The sequence below is a fragment of the Oryza glaberrima genome, chromosome 9 (assembly GCF_000147395.1).
Source record: "Oryza glaberrima chromosome 9, OglaRS2, whole genome shotgun sequence".
Taxonomy (NCBI): Eukaryota; Viridiplantae; Streptophyta; class Magnoliopsida; order Poales; family Poaceae; genus Oryza; species Oryza glaberrima.
Genome location: NC_068334.1, coordinates 17,467,864 through 17,490,711, shown reverse-complemented (window position 1 = coordinate 17,490,711; position 22,848 = coordinate 17,467,864). Strand labels below are relative to the sequence as shown.

The following is a 22,848-nucleotide window of genomic DNA, read 5'->3' as shown; positions in this document are numbered from 1 at the left end:
CATCTCTTCTGCTCCTCTGTTTGACGATGACATTTCACTAGTTCATTATTCAGAAAAACAACTACGTACTACTATAATTGATTTTTCAAGAAGGAAAGGAAGATCACTACTACTCCCTCCGTCTCAAAAAAAGCAACCTAACCCCTCCTAGTAATTTGTCCAAATTCGTTATACTAGGGAGGGATATCCTCGGTTACTTTTTTTTTTTTTGACGAATGGAGTACTCCGTTGCGACCGACAGTGTAGTTCTTTGATGAATCAGTCCCTTCCATGTACGAAATGATTCATTTCAAATCACTCCCATTGATGCTCACCACCACCAGCCACGTGAGCCATGTCACGGTAAGATATGTTCAGTCTACTACAGTACACTGATGATTGATGAGGTTGTTCCATCTTGGCATAAACAACAAGTGTGAGATGAACCGTCATTGGCGAGTGGTTGTGCCGAGTTGAAAGATTCACAGATAGGACTATAGGAACACGTAGTTTATGTTCGAAATTTTGAAGGATTCTTCGCTTGCCTTTGGCGTGTCGATCGTCCGTAGAAATTTAGAGGCCAACCATGTGCGACGAGCATATGGTGTGCTCGTCTCCTCACATGCGGTTAGTTTTTTTGCGTGTCCAGAGATTCTGTTCCGGTGAGAAATTAATGTTCTCACTAGTTCAGATCTTCGGTTCGATCTCCATTTGACTCGTGAATTATTAGTCTAAGTTTTTGAACATGTGTTCGTTTCTCTACTGGAGTAAGAGTATGTTAGTAGCAGTCAGTCAGTGAAACACTCGGGAAGTACGTTTCTCAAGTCAACTTTACTAACTTTACTACAGCAAGCCCGGTTATAACTCTAGGTACTTATCTTTTCGCTTTTCGCTTATGATTATACTTATCAGCTAAAATTTAAATTTTTAATCTTAAATTTAAAGTTGATTCTGAGTTTTTCATCGAAATTTATTATTTAGCCTTTTTTTTTATCGCTATGAACACGTAAGTAATTATTTTTCGTTTACAGATATACCGTTTCATGAAACGATGGCTCCATACTAACTTTACTACGGAAATCACCACCACCAGCAGCAGCAAGCAAGCGAACACCGGCGTCGACTCTTCGGTCGTCGGCGCCGAGCCGTCTGTCGCGAGTCGCGCCTCGTGCATCCACTCGCACACCGGCGGTGTCGTGCGCGCGGCGCGGAGACAGTCGCGGTTACGAGGCCGTGGGGGCCTTTTTTCCGCGAAAGGGACGGAGATGATGGTGCGTGGCTGTTACAGGGGCTGTGGCCTGTGGCGTCCGCGAACGGAGGCCCATGTGCAAACTCCCGGAAGTTTATCACTGCCGCGCGCGGGATCAGAGGCAGCGACACGCGCGGGCCGTGGGCTGGTCGGGTGAACCATCCGTTGCCGGTTGAGGGCTCCTTTCTTTCTTTCTTTCTTTCTTTTTTTTTTTTCAAAACGAATGGAGGAGCGTCAATATAAACAAACTGTACAGTAAGGAAAAGGAGAAAAAGTAACGGAATTGCTAGAAAACTTCCATAAGTTTTTCTCTCAAAGCTTGCAGATTTGTGGTCATCGGATCGCTTCGAGATTTGTACATACTGAGAAAAAATTGCTAGAAAAAATTATCACACATGTCACGTGTAAGATCTCAATGATAGTCAATCAAATCATAGTTAAATACAAGTTTTATATAGGTTATATCGTAGTTTGGTGTAGTTATAGTTACAGTGTGATTACAATACAGTTATATTTCTATTATACTATAGTTACTTCTAAAAGTTCTTCACTAAAAAAATTTGCGGCGGTATTTTAGATACTCCCAAAAGTAAATGCTAGATCCTTAAACCCAGCTAGTGACTAGTCAACCAAGTAGCCAATTTTCTGAGGCCCTTGGGCTTCTCCCTGATCTTTGTGACTAGGCCGGTTGCCCAGAGCTACTTGTGCTGAAAGGTTCTTTGATTCATTTACTTCCGAATCCCTCGCGAGACTAGCAGTATTAACGTGCGGTGCGGACTGTTTGATTTGGTGCTCCTTTCGAACACATGAGTAGAAAATCACAAAAAAAGAAGAAAAACATAGTAATTAAATGTCATGGCATATGCTATTATATGAAAATTTAAAACATTGTAATTTGTCAACTGAGTTGTTTGGATGCTCAACATGAATTTTACAAGGAAAATATCCGCATGGAAGTATGACTGTAAAACATCTAAAGGAGTAAAGTACACCGTACTAACTCTGTTTCATATTATAAGTCATTTTATCTATTTTTATCCAGTTAATTTTTTTAGATTTGATCAAGTTTATAGAAAAAATTTAGCAACATATACAACACTAAGTTAGTTTAATTAAATTTAATATTGAATATATTTTTAATAATATCATTGTTTTGTGTTTAAAATATTGCTATATTTTTTAAACTTGATGAAACTTTAAAAAATAATTAGTAGAAAAGGTTGAAACGACGTCTAATATGAAACATGGGTGAGTATGATGACATCATAAGACTACAATGATTAAAGGGCATCACAATCAATGAATCAAGTCAAACCCATTAAAAAACAAAACTCAAACCAACTAGTTACTCCCAAAGGAGAACTGGAGATCGTACAGTCATGCAAGTTTCTGTTTTTATTGATTAGGATTGTACTTCCAAGAGCACGGCTTGACACATTTTTCACATATGCCATATCTCTACACTACACATGACGCCTATTTCATTATTTAAAAATATCTACACCACAACTATCATATTCGCACGAACAGAGAGGTATGGAAATTAAACGCACTAATAGCCCTCTGGACTCTGGAGCATGGGCATCTGCATACCCGTTTAATGCCATCAGCATCAAACTAAGGTGTTGCTAGGCAAATCTTCATATAAGTTTTAAAATTTTATTTCAGATTGATTTCAGTGGTTTACTTAGTAATTTTCGTTCATTTTCGTTGCTTGTTAATCTACCTAAAATTACTTATAAAAAATCATATTCGAAAATTCGAAATCAAATTAGGTCGCAATGCACGTCAAAGTCAAGTGCGGTATGTTAAGGGTCTATTGGGTTCACCGATTGAAAAAACAGAACTGAATAATATTTCCTCCGTATCGAAATAAATAAAATTAATATTGGATATTACATACTATAGTACTACAAATTTTAGATATAAAGTAAGTGCCTACTTCTTCTGTAAAAAAAAACAAACCTAGAGTTGGATGTAACAAAACATAGTATAATAAGTATGGACATACTTATTATAAAACCGGCTCCAAAATCACATCAGAAACCAAACACGGAAGAAAACGCTGTAAGATCAATGTGTGTTTTGATTCTTATTCTGTGATAAACAATTGGCATCTGTGATTATTGGTTTTGATATTTGGAGATTATCGTCGAAGTGGTTTTGGAGATAATCAATTTTCAGGTGATGATCGGATTCACTGTTATTTTATGTGACCGGTCCGACCGGGTGGAGGTTGCCGGTCAGACCGGTGCTATGTGTGCAGTCAGACCGGCCAGGCCCGCGGTCTGACCGGCCGACGCTGAGTCGGTTTCGGTTTCGGGTTGTTTCTTTGGATATCCGTGATTGTTTCATGGTTATAGCTTCTAGATGGATTCTATACGTATGTAATACTGTTGTTTGCTACTAATGGGTCAAGTTGGGGATAGCTTGGTCTCGGAATATGGTTTGTTTGTTTGTTTCATGTGTAGGTGACTCGATGCCTCGGGAGAGTATTTGCGGTGATAGACCGGGAGTCGGCTTGGTGGTAAGACGATGTCCGTGGTGGTCAAATATCATGCGGGATATTAAGGCTAGAGTTGATGCACGTGGTTGGTGAAGATTCTATATGGCATACGATGGAGGTATTGTGTGCGTATGGGATGCGGAGTCCAAATTTGGTACGATTGGTTATGTAAAGTTTCTTTCTTGTACTAGAGGGTTTCCTAAGGTGTTTAGGACTCTTAGTATGAGTTTGGTTTGTGGCTTTAGGCTGCCTACCTCATGTATAAATAGAGGGGGAGCGTGAGTCTTCCCGGTATTGCTTTGTATCGCTTTTCAGAGCGTGGAGTTTATAGTTTAGTTAGGGTTTCGAGTTTAGTCGAGATTTTTGTAAGGAGCGCTGTTGTTGCACTTTGTAAACACAGAGAGAAGCAATAAAGTTGTCATCTACTTTGAGAGTTCTTCAATTTGTGTTTCACCGGGTTTCGACGGTCTAACTGGCGACCCACCGGCGGTCAGACCGGCGGCATCGCGGCAGTCAGACCGGCGGCGTAAGGGCGGTCAGACCGGCGGCGGCTTCAGTCGGCAGCAGGCGATCTCAGCGGTTCGACCAATCGATCTACATCAGTCAGACCGACGTTTATCAGGCGGTCAGACCGGCGCATCCACTTTGGTCAGACCACGATCCATCGAATTCGAGGGTAACTTTTATTTCCGCTAAAAGATTTCGGTTTTTGGGTATACCAACCATTCACCCCCCCCCTCTGGTTGGCTTAGTTCTTGTGTTTCGATCCTTCAAACGCTATAGGAGATCCAAACACGATGACGACACCGAGGCACGATATTTGGTAACAGAGTTAACTGTAGCCTACATCTCCGGGGCACTGATTACGGGCGCTCCTCCCCGATCCAGCATATACAGCGTATCGAAGTTACAATGAATCACGGCCGGTCGCCGCCGGCAGCCGCTCCCTCTCGCTATGCTAAGTCGCCATGCGGTTACAACAGGCACGCCCCTCTATTTATGAGAGATCCTAGGATAGAGTCCAACTCTCACTCTAGTCCTATACCTAGTATAACTCTAAGTCCTAAACTGTAACCGACTACATACACATATTCGACACAAACTCTAACGATACTCTTATCCAGATTCGTTATGCTCCCTTTGTTATTTGTTATTGCCTCCGTCCCAAAATAAGTGTAGCCGTGGATATATGTGTCTATCGTTTGACCGTCCGTCTTATCTAAAAAAATTATGAATTTTTTTTAAAAAAATAGTCACACATAAAAATACTATTCATGTTCTATCGTTTAATAACAATAAAAAATACTAATCGTAAAAAAAAAATCAAATAAGACGAATGGTCAAACGTTAGACATGAATAGTGTAAAGCTGTACTTATTTGGGATGGAGGAAGTATAAATTATAATGCCTATATTTTTTACACAGTCTTCAACGACATACTTTGACCATTAATTTATTTCATATTATATCATCAACAACTATAAAGTTAATATTACATGAAAGTATTTTAAAATACAATCTTATTATTAACATATGTAATACTTGTTGTAGATATTGATTATTAGTCGAAAGTCACCGATTTTGATTTTTTTTAAATAAGGACGTTTTATAATTCGAAACGGATAGAGTAGTAGGATATTTTGCATCTAATTATTTTATTTTGCAGTGGGGGTATTATTTAGTTGAGTATGTTTCTTTTTTTCTCATACACCTTAGAGAAAACGGAGGAAAAGGGAAGGCTGGGCTGCTCCGTGAAAAGGAAAGATTTGGTTGCTTACCAGATTCTCTATTGTATAGCTCGGCTCGTTTTCTAATTCCAGCCTCTCGTAGAGTAAGGTCGATACTCGTAGAGTAGGCAGCTGCCTCAATTTTATCCAACTCACGTGTAACTCTTTTAGTAACTTATGAATACAATAAGTAAATTGTAATAATGCTCGGCACACCAACTTCACATCATATTAAATAACTTAAGCTTCCTTTCACACATGTACTCCCTCCTTTTTAAATTGATCATCGTATAATAGAATTCAAAATTTCTCAAATTGATTATCATATAACCGCATGGACACTTATTTCATCAGAATACAATTAATGTAGCATGAAAAAATGTACGCATGCTAAGTTGTGATTGGCATTGTGTTTTAATCGATGCATATATTGTGGGAGAATATGTGCATGATGTCTTAATTGATGTGATTTAAATAATTCTTGGGCCCTGTTTGGAAGATTAGCCCAAGGCTAATGTTTAGTCATGAATTGGTAGGCTAAACATTAGTCTAGGGTAGTATGTTTGGATCCATGGGCTAATTCAAGGCTAAAAGGTGGAGACAGAGGGAGAGATAGAGAGAGCTGCTTTTTTATGGTCCCCACACAAAATTAGCCCTATTAGCACCCCTTGGAGGGGCTAATGTTTTGAGGGGGCTAATTCACTTTAGCCTCAAATTAGCCCACCTGTTTGGATCATTGAGGGCTAATTCAGGACTAAAAGGTGGGGGCTAATAATTAACCCATGGAACCAAACAGGGCCTTGGTCTTGCCTCTCGGTGCATAATATATACTCCCTCTATTTACTTTTGATAGTCATATTTCATCTTGGCACACAGACCAAGAATAAGTAATTCTACTTATCATCTATTTAAACATGCTACTAGTCATTCTTCGTAAACAAGCGATTCATTAATATTTACATTTCTCGATGCCCATGTAGCCAATCTTGTGTGGAAGAATAGAGAGTCACGCATTAAATCCGAGAAAGTCATTAAGATAATAGGTTGTTGGATTGAAATATGCCTATCAAAAATGAATTTTTCAGATATGGAAATATGACTATCAAAAGTAAATGGAGGGAGTATAATAATCAATTTGGGAAGAAGGGAGTAGCTCACTCCCTCTGCACTCATCACTTTTCTCGCAAAGCCAATGCTAATCGTCCGCTCTCACTTTGTCTCTCCTTTCCTCTTCTCTCCTCTCTCATACAGCTTACCACTGCTCAGGGACAGAGCTACATTGAAGAGTGGCGGTGCCCAGGAACCTGATCAACAAATTTTTTTAAAATTATAGTTCATCTATTTTTATCATATATGCACCCCTTCAATCCAAACTCAGACGCTCATATCAGACTAAGCTCAGCCTAAAATAGAGTAAAGCAAGTGAGTGGTATTTCTTCCCATTTCGTTCTAGCTCCACCCTTACTATAGCTGAAGTGGTTTCTCCTATAGTTAGTCCAGGTTGTACTACTATTGCACTCGCTAGTAGCAGCGCTGCAGCAGCAGCAAATTAGAGTTCCTTTCTTTGTTTTTTATCTTTGTTTTCTTGCTTCTTTGGCATAGTCTGGTTTGGTTGAGTGCGTCGTATATTAAAACTCTATTTTTTTAATTTATTGACGTGCAATCTTTTTACGCGTTCAAAGAAAAAAAGCAGCAGCAGCAGGCATCGAGATGGGCGCAGCGGTGAATGCCCCCGAAACGGAATGGAAGCCGCGGACGAGACGACGACGAGGCATCGGAGCAAGAGCCGGGCCGATGTTGCGGGATTCGGTCCCGCCAGCGTACGACCAACCCCGGCTGCTCCGCGCCCGCGCGACCCGCACGTGAGAGCACCGCGCCCCACCACGCGCTGGAAACGCTCGCCGTCCGTCTCTACGCTAGGCAGCCTCGCCCACACGCACACAGCCAAAGCCAAGACGCCCATCCATGTGGTGTGGCGCAGCGAGCTGAACTGCTGAAGTGGTAGTGGTGGTGTGGTCCATCGATCGATCTGTGCAGCAGCAGCATCAGCTGCTTGGTGGTGCGCTCCCCTCTGCGCGGCGGACCCGCCATCGTTGATCAACATCAACAGGGGCGCGATGCTATCTATCATCAAACAAAGCCCGGGCCATTGTTTGTCATCATCGATGGATCGTGTGGGGATATTGCATCAGAGCTAAGCAAACACAGACAATGAATGGTCCAGTGGGGAAGTAAAGAGATTTATCCTGGCGATCGATGGTCGGGTACTGGTGTCTGGTGCAGTAGTGGTTTTTGCAACTTTGCATGCAGTACTCCACTTGCATTGGGAGGGTATTAAGGATTGGTGTACGGCATCACCCCACGCGTGCTTTTCCACGCTTTTCCAGGACAAAGATTTTGATGAGCAGGGACGAAAGGTCACCACACCAGTTCACCACAAGCCTAGTACACACTAGTACTCCACTACACACTAGTACTACATGTCTACATATAAGAACGAACCGTCTCCATTTTTCATCTTTTTGTTTTCGTTTTTGCTATTTTACCTAGTACGATATATTTTTTAGGTTTTTGCCTTTCAATTTTTCACCTTTACATCAAGATTCGTATTCCTATACAGAGCACTTTTATATACTTGGTTATAGAGCACTTAAACTTAGTTACAAAGTACTTCCTCCGTCCTAAAATGTAGACATTTTTAGGTTGGCACGGGTATTAAAAAAGTATGTGAGAATGATTGGAGAATGTGTGTGAGTTGAAAAGAAAAGGTATGTGAATGAGAATGGTTGTGATTGGTTGATAGAAGGAGGTAGGTGGAAAAATAGCTTCATTTTGGGACAAGACACTATGTTAGAAATAGCTATATTTTGGGACGGATGTAGTACTTACATTGAGCTAAAATGAATCAAAATTAGATTTTACAACTGTTTTTGTCTCTAGATTTATGATTTTTGATATATTCATCATATTCTCTTTTTTTAACGAATCGGCGAACTGCCAATTTCATTGAATACATGAGTAAAACTGTACAGGCACAAGACGTAAGAATAAAAAAAATGTGCAGGCTCAAGGCCTTTGGTCCGAGTTAGCTGAAATGTAAGTCAGCTATCGAAATGCTTCGCGCCTGACAAGGTTCATGTTTTCTTTTTTTGCTTCCTCCTTAATTTTGGCTGTTAGGCTGGTCGTCAAGAGCTCTTTTTGCTGGAAAACCCTGCGGTTCCTTTTGTTCCAAATCTCCTAGGCGACCAGCAGCATCAATGTTCGAAGGAGCCTTCGGTGCTTCGCTGGTCCGCGCGGTAGCCTCCCATCACTCAGAGCAAGTATAATAGTAGGCTATAAGCCAGCTAAATGCTAAGGTGGAGGAGAAAAAAGAGGAGAAAGAGGAGAAGCGGGCTATAAACTTACAGCCGGTTTGGACACTCTTTTTATTCACCATGGAGATCAGATAAAGAGGCGTGTCGGTGATATGGGCCCGGGGGTATCAGGTTTAGAGGGAGGAGGCCGCCCCCCGATGCCACCTGGCCCTCCCCCGAGGGGAGTCAGGCCCGAGGTGGGGTGGCGGCCACTCCTTCCCCAAAGACTAGTCGGAGAAGGCTGCCCCCCGATGCCACGTGGCCCTCCCCCGAATGGAGTCAGGCCCGAGGTAGGGCAGCGGCCACTCCTTCCCAGATACTGGATGGAGGAGGCTGCCCTCCAATGCCACGTGGCACTCCCCCGAGGAGGGTCGGGCCCGAGGTAGGGCGGCGGCCACTCCCTAGCCGAGACTAGAGGGAGAAGGCCGCCCCCTCCCGTGACTAGGGGTCGGGCTCCCCCGACCCCCTCTCTAGGTCACCACGTACGGTGGGTTAGGTGTCCGCCTCTAGGTGCCCACCTACCTGCATTTATGGTGTCCCGAGCGGTCGCGCCACGCCGCATTTAATGCGGTGTGCAGTGCACTCAACTGGTCTGTGACCGGTCGAATGACTGATGGGACCCAAGATGTTAGGCGCACCATCGCGTGTGTCAGGCGACGTGCAGCCCGACATATCCCATCAAATAATGATGGTGAGAAGTTATCATCCTCTTATCCCAGCCGGAGTCGGTCCTCCCGCTCTGGTCAAAGTAAGGCTCCCGTTTCCCGGTGTAATAGGAGCCCAGAAGTCTTCACCCATTAAATGGTGACTGACAGGGGCACCCTTGTGTCAGGCGGCAAGATTTGACAGCCCCCATCATCAAGACGACATGTGCTTGGCTTACCAAATCAAGAGACAAGACATGCATTTAATGCAAAGATTATAATACTTATCCACCAGAGCTAGGTTAGGTTGTTGGGCCCATGTGGTAACCCATTGAGGTATAAAAGGAGGTCCAGGCCTAGTGGTGGAGGAGGGGACTTCCGAGCGAACTGGCGCTTGGGTCTCGCAACCCCAAGCACTGGTGTTCTACATTCAATCAATCATGTACAGGAATAGGGTATTACGCTTCATAGCGGGCCGAACCTGTATAAACCTCTTTTGTCTCATCGTCTTGGAGGAGCCTAACCCCCTCAAGATCACACAGCTCCGCTCACCAAGCCCTCGAATCTCACCCGCTGCCCCCGGTCGAACTCACAAAGGGAGGCCTCACGGGTCCCTGGTGGAGGAGTTCATTATCCGACAAGACGTTTTTTTTTTCCCTCCTCCTCGCCCTCTCTCTTTATTAACGTGGCCCCATGTAAACCCGGCTCTTTAATCCCCCCGCAGCGAAATCAAAGCGTCGGTACCCAGTACATAATACCTCCACGGTACTCGTACTCGTACTCCCCAACTCATGTGGCAAACAAACGTAATCTTCTCATCCCACCGACGGATCGATCGATCCATCTCTACCAAATGCGCCCCGCGCGTACGAACGTATCGATCGGTGTACGACGTACGCGCAATCCGCGAATAATCCACCCCTGCCCCTGCCCCTGCCCCGCCCCTGCCTGTCACGCTACGAAATTTAACGTGGCTGTTGGCCTCCGTTTGACAACCACGCACGCTGCGCACGCATTCGTTCGTTCGTTCGTTCGCACGCATTGATGCGCGGTCCGGATCCCGACGCCGCTGGCACGCGCGAGGACATGCCCCCGTGCAGCTGCTGCTGACCTCGATCGCTCGCGCCCGGTTTTTTCTCCCCCCTCTTTATAACCCACTGAAAGCCGAGTATTATTCCAATGCAGCAGCAGCAGCAGCAATCATAAAATCGCAGAGAAAACGAGAGAGAGAGAGAGAGAGAGACCATTCTTCTTCTTCCACGGCCTCGCTACTCTCATGAGCAAGGATGAGGAGGGTGTGGAGGAGGAGCAGCAGCAGCAGCAGCAACGGCCCAATGCCATCGTTGGGATCGCAGGAGTCGCCGGCGACACTGGGATGGCCGGCCGGTGAGCTGAATCCAAGATAGGATATAGGGAGGATCGATATATAGGCGAAGAAATATGGAGGGGAGTTTTGGTGATGGTGATGGTGGTGGTGGGTTTTCGGTCGACGGCCGGCGCTGCAATGCGGCATACAAGGGAAAGCCAGGCATTTTCTCTGCTGTTCCAAGTACTACCTTTCCTTTAGCTTTCCTCTCCATGGAAGAAAAAAGAAACGGTTGCATTATTCATGTGTTTTCTCTGTTGTTAATTAACTCTTGAGGTTGATTAATTACTTCGGTTTTTTTAGCTAGGCAAGTTAACTAGTAGTAGTTTCTGCTACAGATGGTCAATGAAGATCATGCTAAGACGACAGTCACACTGTATATCTGCATTGATTCCTTCCTTCTAGATTGTTATGCATTTTCAGATCTCTCTCTCTCTCTCTCTCTCTCTAACCAATACGTAGCTATTGGAAGAATTAATGTATGTCCAATTCATCTCATCATCTGTGTTTGTTGTTGTTGTTGTTGTTGTACGAATCCCTGCTTTTGCACAGTCACTACTACTGTTTCTTTTCGGTGTCGGTAAGCACTCAGAGTGCTAGTATGTTCGTTTGACAGAAAGTTAATTAATTAACGCACAGAGAAGGAGATAATTTACAGAGATCATGGACAGTTCCGGTCAGATTTTGCGGTGCTGCATTTAGATTCATCATGGTTCATGGATCAATTGTCCTTGAAAGAACCATTAATGTAGCAAAAATATGTGGTAGTACTGCCATATATTCTGGTACTTGTGTTCCAATCTGTCTTTGCTTTCTTTTTTGTCATTGGATTTTTGAGGTGCCTTTAGCGTGCAGCCTTCGCTCTTGACTATTGCACCCCGGTACCACGTACCATTGATGTTCAGTTGGGAGAAGTTCATGATTAGGTGGTAGTTGACGAATGCTACTACAATTCTCGAGTGTAATTATATATTTGTATCGTACTTTCTATTATTGCACCCTTTTGATGCAATTCTTTTTCTTTCCAAGTTCCAACCTAATGGTACTTGTTGATTTTGATTATATATTCATTCTAGTGCATGAGTATCTAGGCGCCTAGGCCTGGACACAATTCTGCTGTGTTCTTCTGTACTGCTTGCTGAATGTAGCTTGCTCTCCAAAACATTCTGAATCCTTTCCATTAGAGTGGTTTCTTTAACTGCATACTCGAGTAATACATTGTACGAATACGCGTATATATTCAATTTAGTTGCATTTTTTTTCTAATAATGAAGGATTGAAGGTATATAACTACTTTTGGTCTCTACACCAGGATTACAATTTAATCTCAAGGCTACACCAAAATAGCATCACTTGATCTAATCATAGTTAGGGGGTAAAAACCATATATCTTGCTGTGAGCCTGTGAGCATTTGGAGCCTTATCCCACGTGGTATATTGTACCATGAACAGAATCTAACTCTTTGGCAATCAACGAATTCATGATAATGACATGAGAGAAAAAGCTCCGAATTGAAATTTGAAAGGGATGCCCTAGCTCTAGTGTCGGTATGGTGCTTTGTACATGCAGGGGTCATTGCCATCCTTCATAAATCATATATTTATGGCTCCTTTAAAACACAGAAATAAGAAAAAAAAACTTCATCCAATAAGACTGTTGTTATAGAAAGTCAGAATATAAATAAAAAGGATGAAATGGTATTAAGAGGTCTAGTGGACCCACAACTAAAAAGACACTCTTTGGGACAAATCTAAAACCTATAAACCCCTCTTTTTAGGACGGAGGGAGTATAGGATTGCATGTATAAATATAAAACAGAGATGAAAAATGTAGGAAAAATATACTCGCTCTGTACTCGTAAAAGAAGTCGTTTTGGACAGCTACACGGTCTCCAAAATGCAACTTTAACTTCTTGTTTCTATAAAAATATTTATTGAAAAGTGATATATGTATACTTTTATGAAAGTATTTTTCAAGACAAATCTATTCATATAATTTTTATATTTTCAAACTCAACAACTTGAGAGTTATTCATTCATGATTTATATTCCCATGGTTTGACTTAAACATTGTCCTAAACGATTTCCTTTACGAGTACGGAGGGAGCAAGATAGATTGTTTAGAACAAATATGAACTTAGTAAAACACAAGAATCATAATGTGGTTGGTCAATTTATCCTCAAATTATGGTTCTTTAGAGCTTTCATTATTTTATTTAGCTTGGACTTAGCTAATAAATGAAAACAAAAAAATAGGGCTTGGTAGATGTTCGAATTCATATGGAATCTCTAGCAAAGGAAAATTTCCCTCTACCTTTCCTATGCCCAAATCCTTCATTCCAAACAAGCGAATAGTGCCAAATACAATAGAAATTGAAATCATCCATATTTCCTACAAAATTACTACAATCCGAAGGAGCCCTCAATGTGGCCCTTAACATGAGGGTTGGATCTCATGAGAACTTTTCTCAGGTCTATCTCTCTCCCAAAATCCTATACTTTTTCTATGGAGCATCCAACAACAAGTTTCACACAATTTCTGCATTCTAAAACTCCTATGGATCAACTAGCTAGTATGCCACGTCTTCCTACATTTTTCCTGTTTCTGTATTTTTGAATTCATACGCTCCAAAGGAACCCTAAAGAAAACCTAATTTCCTTCCAAATGAAGCATGCAAATTCTTAAATAGTACTACCAAATTTTATATTTAGGACATGCTTTTAGAGCCATGTATACAATTTTAGGTCTCCTTTGAATTTCAGAAATTTAATTTGGACGATTTCAATCCTTGGGATTTTTTTCTATAAGGTCATTCTTTTTTTTTTCAATTTTCAGATCGTCCTTTTGCACGAGAGAATATGATTGACAAAATCCTAAAAGTTTATTTTATATACCTCCATTCCGTACGGAATTTTCCATATCATAACCCCAATGCACTCTCTCACTCTCTCTCTGCTCTTACGAATTTTTCCTTACTATTGAAAATAAACTAATTCTAAAGAAAATCATGTGCTCCATATATATAGCTCCAAATATTATTTATGCGTGTTGGAGTCCTATAGATCAAGTTGGAAATGGCGCTCTACTCGTACATTTATCCCTTTCTTATGCGTTTTTAACACACTTGTGTTTGTTTCAAAGAGCCTCTATAGACCAATAAGAAACTTCTTTTTTACTGTGACCGTGAAGCTTAGAGCAGATATAATAGCAGGCTATAAACCAGCTGCAAACATATTTTAAGAAGATAAACGAGATGAGAGAAGAGAAGCAGGCTACAGATTTGTAGCCAGTTGTAGCACGGACTCCAAGACGCAGTGTGTATGACAGATGGGACCAGGTATTAATAGTGTAGTATATAACTATTGTGTGAATGAGCTATTAGATTGGCTATAGATGAATTGGAGCTAGTAGTTAACTATACTATTAAACTTGCTCTTATGTCCAATACGGGTGAGGATCATCTATCATAACATCAGCATTATTACAGTCATTGGTATGTGGGTCACTACCTCCTATTATCACACATATCAGTATATATAATGATGGTGTCATTATGAAGCAATATAGGCTGTGTTTAGTTCATGTGTCAAAATTTTTTTAAGTATACGGATACACACATGAAGTATTAAACGTATACTAATAACAAAACAAATTACAGATTCCGTCTGTCAACTGCGAGACGAATTTATTAAGTCTAATTAATTCGTCATTAGCAAATATTTATTGTGCATCACATTATCAAATCATGACGTAATTAAAAGATTCATAACACGATTTATATGCAAACTATACAATTGTTTTTTTATCTACATTTAATGCTACATACATGTGTCTAATAACAAAAATATTAAAAGTTTAAAGAAAAAAATTAAAATCTAAACACGGCCATAATCCAATACTCCCATGGCCAATGGCTGCACGCTTTGGCATTGGTAGGAAACCTTCAGGCCCAACCAAAGAGGCATTTGACCAAACCGTCCGGAATTCAGTGGCCTCGGGATCCGTTCTTTTTCCCGAGCATGCGTGCGGCACCGTGAAATTAGCTACTCCCAGCAACAAAGATGGATCGTTACTCCAACTTGATATGGTTTAGCTAATTAGCTAGCTTTACACAGCATCATACTATCATACTATACTATTACTACTATAATCACCATTGATTTCTTTAATCAAGCTATCTAATCCTATGTGCCCCCTGTGTTGTTGAGCTGCTGGTTTTGACTTTGTTGGCACCGAGATATATGTCATGAGAATTGGTGTCCGAGACTTGAATGGTTGGTAGCTTTGACGCTAGCTTTTAGGATAGATACTCCTATGATATCAGTAAAAAAAACACATACACAAAATGAAATATTAACAGTGTTTGGATCGTTCAGATAGCTAGCTAGCCCTTGAATACTTCGGTTGTATGCATCTCAGCTGCTTCATTATTTCTTAATCCATCATGCATTATTCTAGTATCTCGTGGTGTTCTGTGTCAGATGGGCCTCGTTAATTATAGCTTAGCACTGTTGTTTCAAAAATCTGCGGCTTGCTTCGCGCAACACATTGACTTTCTGCCTGCATCTGTAGGCGTAAGATCTCCTTGGTTTGATGATCCATGCGTGGCCATGTTAATTTGGGACTGATAGGGATCCGTGCTTTTGTCAGACTGTCAGTGTGCAGCGTTGATCATGAGTTAGTACACCTAATATGTTCATCTTCATCGATATCTCAAACATCAATTAAGAATAAACTGAAATGGCCATACCTCTATTAAGAGTCTGTATCTTATCATGCCTTGTTAATCTTGACTGTCTCATAATCAGCCAACCACCTTTTATATTAGCGACCGACGGCGAAGAAGAAAGGTGATCACCCTAACAACTAGCTAGCTACTTACCATTTTTTGAAAAAAAAAACAAAAAAAAAAGAAGAAAGAGAAGAAGATGTACGCCATTATTTCGCTCCGGTCAATAACCCGTAAAAAAGCGTGACAATGGAATAAAAGTTAGGTTTTATTTTTAGACTTTTACATGCTGTTGAGGATTTAAAGGCAAAGACTAAAGAAGACAATAAAAACACATAGAATAATTTAAATTTAAATGTTGGCTATGGCTTACTTTATTCAAAAAAAACTAAACTTAGAAGAGAAATGTGATCCTTCCTAATATAACAAATCTCTTCATCTATTTAAATTTATGGTAGAGGAGTCACGCCTCTTTAACATTGATTTTTTTTTTTTTGGGATAGAGTGAGTAATGAGCTAGGTACACGTACACCAGTACAGTTAGTACAGCAACGTACAGTGTGCGTCTCTGGAGGCGTATACGTATCCGGTTTGATGAGGGCATGGCCCATGCTAGATCGCCTTGGCTTTCCATATCAAAGGACACAGGGTTTTTACTCGAATCGGCACAACGGTGACACCGTGACAGAATGCAACCCAAGAAGCAGCTGCTTGACGACTGTAAAAAAACGGAAGATCTGATTCTTTTTTTCACCTGTCGTACGTACGATCGACAGGCAAACGGAACCGACAAATCTGACATCCAAAGGAACATATATACTCCCATCTTATCGCGTCCTGGCTAGTAAAGGGGTACGGATCTCATTCCAGGGAGGCGAGAAGATCCTCTTCTTCCGTGCTGATTGTCACCAGCTTGTGATTCGTGAGTACCTATGATTTGCTGTACATGTGTAGTAATTGTTGTATACGGGCATACGGTATACGGCATTGAGGAGTGAGGACCATGTTTTTCACCGTGTACGTAACTAGTGCATGTAATCCTGTTTATGCTTCACGGCTTACACTTTGTGCAGCAAACAAGAAAATGTTGTACACGAACAGAGCAGAATTTATCCAGGACAGGGACTACCGTGGCCCTGTGCCTGTCTGCAAGTAAAATCCGATCATCCAGAGTTACAGACTGCTTGCAAATCTGGACTAGAAGGAGAGGGCATCATTCACAGGGTGATATGGACATATGGGACAAGGGCATGCAGGCCGAAGGGAACTCTCACAATGGCACAAGGAATGTTTCGAACCAACTGTGCACAAACATTCACACCAAATAAAAATAAATGAGATCACATGAATCAAAATCCAAGAAAAAGAGCGTACGTGGATTGAACCACATACACTTTTGAATCAGAATAGTGCATCAACCTGCCTACTCAAAATAACTCCAGGTACAGGTTTTATTTTATATTTTTTTTAATCGAACAAAACAATCAGGCAGACAATGTACATCGCGAGAGCGGGCTGGTTACGATCGCTTTGCTTTGATCACAAAGCGAGGCCTTCCTTCCGAAATGAGATTCTGCTACACCTGTGCACCGCGCCGCTTTTCACAGGCCCATCGACCGTTTTCACGGGCTTTTCGGCGTCAATTATCGCGGTGGTATTTTGTTTGGAGTCGATTGCCTTTTGTTCCTTACTGCTCTCCAGAACAGATTCAAGCCCCTAAAATGTGCACAACACAGATATGGATTGGCATAAAGAAACCGAAATTACCTGAATGGAGGACAAACATCTGCATATTAATTGTGTATTACCTTCACTGCCTTTCTTTCAGACTGAGCCAACTCTGTGAGCTTGAGTTTTTCATTAGCTTCCTGTGGAATGGAGAGCATAGAAGGATCATTACAGCACAATGAGCAGTATGAGCCAAAAGAAAAGCGAACTATCCAAGATAAGGCATCCTTAGACCTTGCATGCAATCCTGAACCTTTATAAATGATATCTACTCACCTGAAAAAACTTGGCATTTATTCCATCTTTTAGACCTCCAGCTATTTGGCAGAGGTACCATACACCAGCATTAGTTGCATCCTGTCGGTAAACACAAGAGGTTAGGCAAAAGGAAAAAATCAGCACGTTAAATATTGATGGGTATGTTTAGCCACCTGTTTATTATCAAGCAACTCGATCTTCCCTTCCTGATAATGTCAAAGGAGAACATAAAGGTCAGGATAACCAAAGAAGTGTTCTGACACAGGTTCATGCTCAAGGGTTATAAACTAATAAAACTCACCAATCCAGCAACCATCTGTTGGATTGCTGCAATATCAAATCCAATTTGAGACAGATCATCTTTGACATCATTCACCTGTGCATAGAGAACAGAATCATGTCTTTTGCATAACATTGGGAAGAACAAAACTTTTCTGCTTTCGAGAAGAAAATGAAAAATGCTGTAAAATTTATCTTTCCATAGATGAGTACTTGCAGATTTACAGTAGCTATTTTTAAGAAGGTATATTTTAATGCAACTAAAGACCATTCATTGATGACAAATATCATTATGCTTATGCTTGCGCTTGTATATATTCTTGGCTTCATGATGTTGTTTAATGGTTTATGGGCAAGATCGATCACTTGGAATATGCTGTCAATGATTATAGTAAAAGCCAACAATTCCACCATATTTCAATGCATATCCTATAATAGCCATGTCAAGTGCTTCCTGGCTTTATCGAGGGCACAGTTTTTAGCTTGAAACAATATTGGCATGACAAAGAAAATCCTGATCCACCTTTTCAGATGCGACTACACAAATCAAACTAATAAGAGTTATGCACCTCAGGTAGAAACACAATTTAATAATAAAGTTATCAGATGCTAATTAGACTTGATGTAATGAAAAAAAATGAAACAATAATTATTGCTCCAGAGAAAAAAAAAAGGAACTTCAAAAATTTCCATGTGTAAAAAGTTGAAGGGCTAGCAGCATCACAAATCAACAAACCTCGTTTCTAATAATTTTGGAGACCTCCACTTGCTCATCCATTTTCCCATCTAAATTTTCCAGGCGCTGAGTTAGATGCCTTTTTGTTGCCTGAAATTAATTGAATTTAGAAAACACTAGTCAGCATATGCGAAGGAAAACTACTCCAAATATGTAACGATTCAGCATGTAAAGCATACAGCTAAAGCTGAAGACACTTGATCCAATTGCTTCGACATACTCTCAACAGCTTTGGTCATGTTGCGTTTGGTAACAAACATGACATCCGATAAGGACAATCCCTGCAGGAAGATACTATAATGTAAGAAAAGTTTAACACATACAGTTCATCATTGTACTAGTAATTTAGTCTACAAAACACCATTAGGACAAGACAGATTTGATGGTTTTACTTAAATACTAGGGCCTAGGGATCATGAAAAGAGTCTCTCAACCCGAAACTGTGATTCTTGATAGAATATTTGGTCACAGAATCAGAGAGGTGTTATTACATGACTAAGAAAGCAATTTAATCCCCCGCCCAAAAAAAAAAGAATGTGGTTTATTCATGATGTCTCAAAATACATACAAGGGTGCCAAATGCCAATTATATATCAAAGTTGGATACTTGGATCCACATAGAACCACTGGGACTGCATGGAAATACTTTACAGGGAGACTTAGGTAGCATAGTTCTTAAGACATATAATTACAAGAAACAAGGTAAACAAGCAAATGGGGAACATCATATTACTCTCTTCATTCAGTCACTAATTTATTGAAGGCTGTAAGTATAATAAAAGGAAAAGGATAGTAAGGAGTGTTTGTGGAGAAAGAAAGCAAGGAAGAAAAATCAGAATATAAAAGCTGATAGATCAAAGTGGCATTGTATATTCCTGATTTTACCTTCCACCACATATAGCAGTAACCCATTGCTCCAACTGCAGCTGCAGGCAGTATGTAGGAGGATAAACTGCCTGCAAAAGGGATGCAAATGCTAGTGAATAAACAACACGAGTAAGAAAAAGATACATGTCACATGGGGACAAGTAGCTAGTGAGATATGTTCATGAATGTTGTGAGAAACAGCTGAATGTACCAGCATTCCTATCCCATTTGTCATTAAATTGCTATTATTGACCAATCAACATGATTCAAACTGTAATCGCTGAAGCATTTCAGCTTCATGAATTACTCAATATTGAATTAGAGAATAGAGATTGACACTCTTTAACGAGTTTTAGCAAAAATATGACTATTGGCCACTATTTCACCAAGGGGTGGTAGCCTTGTAGAGGAGCTGATACAAGCCAATAATTGTCTATCTAAACCTTAAGATTGACGAATAATCTAAGTAAAAAGATGTAACAAAAGCTTTATATTGATAGACTCTTTGCATGACTGCTAGAAGAGTGAAACTGAAAACAGAACAAGGAGAGGATCAAACAAGAACAAACCTCCAGAGTCGGAGTTGCCACTCAATATGGTAATAGGCCTTGATATAGTCAAATCTCTAACTTCTTGTGCTAAATTTCGAATCTGCAGTCAAGCGCCAGCACACAAATAATAAAAACAACAAACTGCAGTGGTTTTTACTGAAACTGGCAACTTTATTGAAATTGAAGTCTGCATTGTAACTTCCATTCAACTGTTGATTCTATGAAAAATATGAAACGATGCATACCTGAGATTGAAGAAGGGCGATGTCATAGGCACTCGAACCTTCTCCTTGGTTTACACCTTTCATAAGCTCCTAAAAACAGGGAAAAAACCATCTACTTCAATAAACATCTGCGATTTTATGAGTTACTACAAATTATAGATGAAGAACGCATCATCATAGCCATTGGGTGATTAACTTAGGCATGACATTCCAATTGGTGCATCGAAATGATTCGACATTGAAATTAAGCGACAAAAAGTTATGCTCATGTGCACGCCCAACGTTTGATCGGTGAAATGTAGCTGTAATGCATTTGATAAATTGGAGTCCCACAAACAGATATATAAATCACAACATCGCTTGAATCACACACGGGCAACACTGACGCGCCTATATTAGCGTATTGGCAGCTTACGATCGATAACGCGAAGCAATCAACAGAATTAGATGCCCAGAATCCAACTACTCTACTCAAGAAACATCAGGCAATCCACCGACCTGAAGCTCCGCCAACACGTCAGATAGCCGGCCATTCCGCAGCACGATCGAGCTCGTCAACCCTGCAGCTCGACGCCGGCCAAAAACCACCGCATCAGGATCAGAACACAGCGGGGCGATCCGCATCTCGAATCGATGCTAGAAAAAATAGTAGAGCGGGAGGAGGAGGAGGAGGAGGAGGGGGAGGTTGCGGTGACGAGACCTGCGCCGACGAGGATGAGGACCTTGGAGGTGGCGAACCCCGTCTGCATCGCCATCCCCTCCCGCCGCTCCTGCCTCCGGGGCTCCCCCCGTCTCTTCCTCGCGTCCGGCGGCGGGGTCGGTGGCGAGGTCGTCGGCGACCGCGGGGAGGAGAGAGAGCGAGAGAGAGAGAGGAGGGGAGATTGGCGAAGCTTCGGGAAGGGGAAAGCTGACGGCGAAGGCGGAGGAACGTAGTGACTGACATGTGGACCCCACCGCTCTCGGGCCCACCTGTCAGTGACCACGTCAGAGGGGTGCGCGGACAACTGGGCGAGTGGTGGGGTTGGACCCGGCTTCGCTTCTGACGATGGTTTGGCGAGCCCGACCCGAGCCGGTTTACACGTGGACGGACCGGATTTACCCATTGGGGTATTTGAACGGGGATAGCGCATGCCACGCTGTGCTCTAGTATGCCAATCAGTGCACGTACCACGGCATTACTGCGTGAGGCCTGAGCGTGGATTTTTTTGTTATGTCTTGAACCTTTTTTATTTTTAATTAAAAAAACAATTGAAAAAACTTATTTTAAAGATTTGAATCTTTTAGCTACGCATACTGTCATGCCGGTCTGCCTAATGTAACATCATTATTTGGTCACGCCGGCCTAACAGATATGACAACGTTATGGTCTCGTCACCTTAACATGATAAGAATAAAACTATCACGCCCGCTGTGGTGACGTGTCAATGTTATATTGCCACGTTGGATGGAATAGCGTGGTCAAAAGATCCATATTTTGAAGTAAGCTTTGGAATGGTTGGATGAAAATTTGGATATTCATAGCATGCTTTTCAAACTACTAAACGGTATGTATGTTTTGTGTAAAAACTTTTTATATAAAGTTATTCTAAAATATCAGATAAATATATTTTTTAAATTTGTAATACTTAATTAAACTCAATTAATTATACGTTAATACCATCTCGTTTTGTATAAACACTTAAGCTTCGTCTTAACTATATGAGTTTCAAAAATCACCTTAGCAATTAAATGTTTGAACACATGCACGGAGTATTAAATATAAACGAAAAAGTTTAGATCCTCTAGCAAAATTTTTCACCATGTCACATCAAATATTTAAACAAATGTACGGAGTATTAAATATAAACGAAAAAAACTAATTACACAAATTGCGTGTAAAATTGCGAGACGAATCTTTTAAGCCTAATTGCTCCATAATCTGACAATGTGGTGCTACAGTAAACATTTGCTAATGACGGATTAATTAGGCTTAATAAATTTGTCTTGTGGTTTACAGGCGAAATCTGTAATTATTTTATTATTAGTTATGTTTAATCTATAACTAATATAAATATTCGGATTTTTCTAGTTGTCACACTGGTTTTTCGTCCCACTTCGCCCCCCCTCCCCCAAAATCCCAATCCGAATCCAATCAAACCCCGGAAAAAAATCACAATCACAATCGGAGTTCAATCACACAATCATGATGCATGTACACATATATATCCAAATCAAGACAAAAAATTAGATCCAAGGGGGTCGCCACCGCCGTTGTTGTCGAACCACCGCCGTCGCCGTCGCCGCCACAGGGACGGCTGGCCGCCGGCGGCTTCCCTTCTGCTGGATCCGGTGGAGGGGAGAGCGCCGCCGCCGCCGGTCCCTCTCGCTAGATCCGCCGGCGGCGGCGGCGGAAGGCGCTCTCTGGTGGTGGGGGAGAGGGCCACCGCCGTTGTCGGTGGTGGGAGAGGACTCCGCCGCCCCGCCGCTCGCGAGAGGAGGGGCGCCATCACCGCCGCTCGCGGGGCACCTCTCCTCCCGCTAGATCCGCCGCCGGTGGTGGGGGAGGGTGCCGCCGACGCCGCTGTGGGTGGTGGGGGCGCCGCTGCTGACGCTGCCACCGCCGCCGGATCCATCGCTGCCGGATCTAGGGCGGGAGGGAGGTGAGAGGGGAG

The 22,848-nt window shown here is 41.8% G+C and overlaps 1 protein-coding gene across 1 annotated transcript; it reads right to left on the bottom strand.

Moving 5' to 3' along the window:
• Positions 1-16,792: 16,792 nt before the first annotated feature.
• Positions 16,793-21,092, bottom strand: LOC127783498 (uncharacterized). The gene is made up of 12 exons (XM_052310685.1): positions 20,898-21,092; positions 20,696-20,757; positions 20,219-20,287; positions 19,992-20,073; positions 19,441-19,511; positions 18,735-18,836; positions 18,556-18,645; positions 17,842-17,916; positions 17,714-17,746; positions 17,559-17,639; positions 17,363-17,422; positions 16,793-17,270 (listed from the first exon to the last, which is right to left on the bottom strand). The coding sequence occupies exons 1-12, from the start codon at positions 20,950-20,952 to the stop codon at positions 17,094-17,096; spliced, it is 957 nt and encodes a 318-aa protein (XP_052166645.1). The 5' UTR covers positions 20,953-21,092; the 3' UTR covers positions 16,793-17,093.
• Positions 21,093-22,848: the final 1,756 nt, after the last annotated feature.

What these genes read in the sequence shown, in the direction of transcription:
- LOC127783498 (XM_052310685.1), bottom strand. Translation starts at nt 20,952, where the DNA reads ATGGCGATGCAGACGGGGTTCGCCACCTCCAAGGTCCTCATCCTCGTC. An exon ending in TCGCCCTTCTTCAATCTCAG is followed by an intron (nt 20,074 to 20,218) that starts GTATGCATCGTT and finishes GCTTGACTGCAG; the next exon opens with ATTCGAAATTTAGCACAAGA. An exon ending in AAGTGTCTTCAGCTTTAGCT is followed by an intron (nt 18,646 to 18,734) that starts GTATGCTTTACA and finishes AATTAATTTCAG; the next exon opens with GCAACAAAAAGGCATCTAAC.